General features: G+C 60.9%; 1 protein-coding gene across 1 annotated transcript in view; it reads left to right on the top strand.

Moving 5' to 3' along the window:
• GAL (galanin/GMAP prepropeptide) overlaps positions 1–2,716 on the top strand; it is a 6,533-nt gene extending 3,817 nt beyond the window's left edge. Inside the window, exons 4-6 of the mRNA XM_006893396.1 lie at positions 1,332–1,421; positions 1,893–1,970; positions 2,655–2,716. Coding sequence (XP_006893458.1) covers positions 1,332–1,421; positions 1,893–1,970; positions 2,655–2,716 — 230 coding nt within the window. The remainder of the gene's footprint in view (positions 1–1,331; positions 1,422–1,892; positions 1,971–2,654) is intronic.

Raw genomic sequence — 2,716 nt, 5'->3', positions numbered from 1 at the left:
TCCACCCTGACTCGGGGGTCCACCCTGACTCGGGGGTCCACCCTGACTGACTCAGGGAGCCCTCTCTGGCTCATAGCAGCCCTACAGGGGAGAGTCTAGAGGCCCCACAGGCTTCCCAGTAAAACTCTGGAAGCACTGTGCACATGGGTCTCTCCTGGAGCAGTTGGTGAGTTTGAACTGCTGACCTTTTTTGCTTTAGCTGCATTCCTTAACTAGGACCAGTCCCTGTCCCCACAGATCTTCTGCTCCCAACAGATCCTTCCTTACAATCGCTGCACAGGCAGCTGGGGGGAGTCACAGCATTGGAGTCTTTTCTGCTGTGAAGGGAAGCAGAACAGGAACCGAATGTGCTTGTTCTGACAGCCGTGAGCGCTTAGTCGCTGGAACAGATCTTGAAGTTACATCCATGGGGCCTTCAGTCTTGACTCACGGAACACACTCCTTTTTCCTCTTCAGTGAGAGGGGTCCTGTCTGTTCAGAGGGGCCGTCTGTCCCAGGCTTCTTCCCCACTGTCCCGCCATTGACCCTGTGGCCAGGGCGGGCGCAGATCTGGGAAGCTGTTCCTGCTGTCTGTGCAGAAGAGTGGACGGTGCGCGTCTGGGAGGCGCAGGCCCTCTGACACCTCTTGTTTTAGTGCGGACTACTGTCTGTCTGTCTTTGTGGGGAGAGTTCATTAGCTCATGTCTGGCCTGGGGAGACCCCACCCAAGGGCCTGAGTAGCCAGCACCTTGGGACAGCTTCCCCCGCCTGCCCTCTCTGCTGGCCCCTCAGGACCCTCTGTCCAGCCCCTGCCCTCCATTCCCAGCCCCTCACCCTCCATCCCCGGCTTTTCTTTCCTGGACCACCACGAATGTTTCTTACATTCTGCCTGTTGACTGCATCCCTCTCTCCCACCACCTCATGCATGTACACACACACACACACACACACGTGCGTGTGCGCGCACACACCCCCCCTTCTTCCTGCCTCCAGTCCACCTTCTGCAGAACAATTACAATCTGATTATGTCTGAACTTGAGCTTCTTCAGAGTCCCATTTCAAGCCTGTGAACCCCAGTCCTGCCCCCATCTCTCTGGATGACCCACTCTAACTACAAACCCCAGCTTGGAGCCAGGCACCTGTGACCCCTTGAGATGCAGGCCCCTGGCCCCCTCGGCATCCGGGTCTCTTCTTTCTCTGAATCTGTATGAGTGGCACTGCCCTCTGCCCTGGCGATCATCCCTGCCCTCTGGGTGCCAGTGTCTGAGGTGGGGTGCCTGGATGGGACCCAGCTGGGGTCTCTGTGGAGTAGGTGGGCGTAAGTAACGAGTCTCTCTCTGGCTTGTGGGCAGACGCCATTGACAACCACAGGTCCTTCCATGAGAAGCACGGACTTGCCGGCAAGCGGGAACTGCAGCTGGACGAGGAGGAGACCAAGCAAGGTGAGCTCCCCCTGCAGGACAGCCCCTTCCCCCCTCTAGGACAGCCCCTCCCTCCCAGGACAGCCCCCTCCCTCCAGGACAGCCTCCTCCCCCTCAGGAAAGCCTCCTCCCCCTCCAGGACAGCCCCCTCCCTCCAGGACAGCCCCCTCCCCCTCCAGGACAGCCCCTCCCCCTCCAGGTGAGCCACTGCTAACCCCCATGACCTGCCCTCTCCCCTCCTCCGCCTGTTTTCACCCAGCACCCCACAGTCTGAGCTGACCCCACTTGCTCAGAACCAAGACCTGACTTTGGCAATGACCACAGACCTCCTGGCATTTTTCACCCTTGGCTGGTCCACCCACCATGTCCCTCCCTGCTCCCAGCAGGACCTGTTCCTCGGGCAATGCATCGGCCTCCCTGTCCCCAGCATCCCCGGGGAGAGGGGGGGACGATTTGGGGGGCATGGTGGACATCATGGTCTCTTCTCTTCAGGAAGCTTCGCCCGGCCACTGCCTGAGAGCAGTGTGGTGCGCACCATAGTGGAGTTCTTGACCTTCCTGCAGCTCAGAGGTAGGTGGGCGTGGCCAGTGCCAAGTCCACTCGGGGCACCCAGAAACCTCTGGTGTACCACAAAACCGCAGGTGTTCCCAGAAACCATGCAGACCTGCTGGGAGCTCCCTGGGCCATCTGCCTGTGTCCCTATCAGGTGGCAGGGAGGGCCCGGGATTCCTGGTCCAGTGCCCAGGGCGTGGCCTCCAGCAGGGCAGGGACACTGTCTCTGGGGAGAGCTGGCCAGCTAACTGTGCCAGCGAGAGGCACTCCTTTGGGCACAGCTCCTTCAGACGCCCCCCCCCCCGAGTCCAATCCATCCTGACCCCTAGCATGCCAGAGGACCGAGCGGAGCGGGACGGGACCTCTCATGACGTGTGTGGTGCGTGCTGTGTGCTAACCAGCTCGTCAGAGGTTCACATCCACCAGCTGCTCTGAGGCAGGGCGGGAGCTTTATGGAGGCCGATGGCCGCAGCTTTCTCTCAAGGAGCGGCTAGTGGGTTTGAACTGCTGACCTTCCATTTAGCAGCAGCGCACTCTCTGGGTCAGAGCTGCTGGGTGCCCTCGAGGCCGCTCCCCCTCAGGAGCTTCTTACCCTGCAGCTGGTACAGAGAGGACTGTCAGGTCTCGGTGGTCAGGGACCTGCATCCCCGCTGTGTACCGGGCGTGCTGACGTGGGTCCCTTTGGGGTGTCTTCCTCTGCAGAGGCCGGGGCCCTGCAGGACCTGCCCCTGTCCCTCCCGCTGGAGGACACAGAGCAGGCCTGA

This window comes from Elephantulus edwardii, unplaced genomic scaffold (assembly GCF_000299155.1).
Source record: "Elephantulus edwardii isolate Elephantulus edwardi_28Jun2011 unplaced genomic scaffold, EleEdw1.0 scaffold00126, whole genome shotgun sequence".
Taxonomy (NCBI): domain Eukaryota; kingdom Metazoa; phylum Chordata; class Mammalia; order Macroscelidea; family Macroscelididae; genus Elephantulus; species Elephantulus edwardii.
The sequence above is the reverse complement of the archived record's forward strand: the minus strand, read 5'-3'. Positions and strand labels throughout refer to the sequence as shown.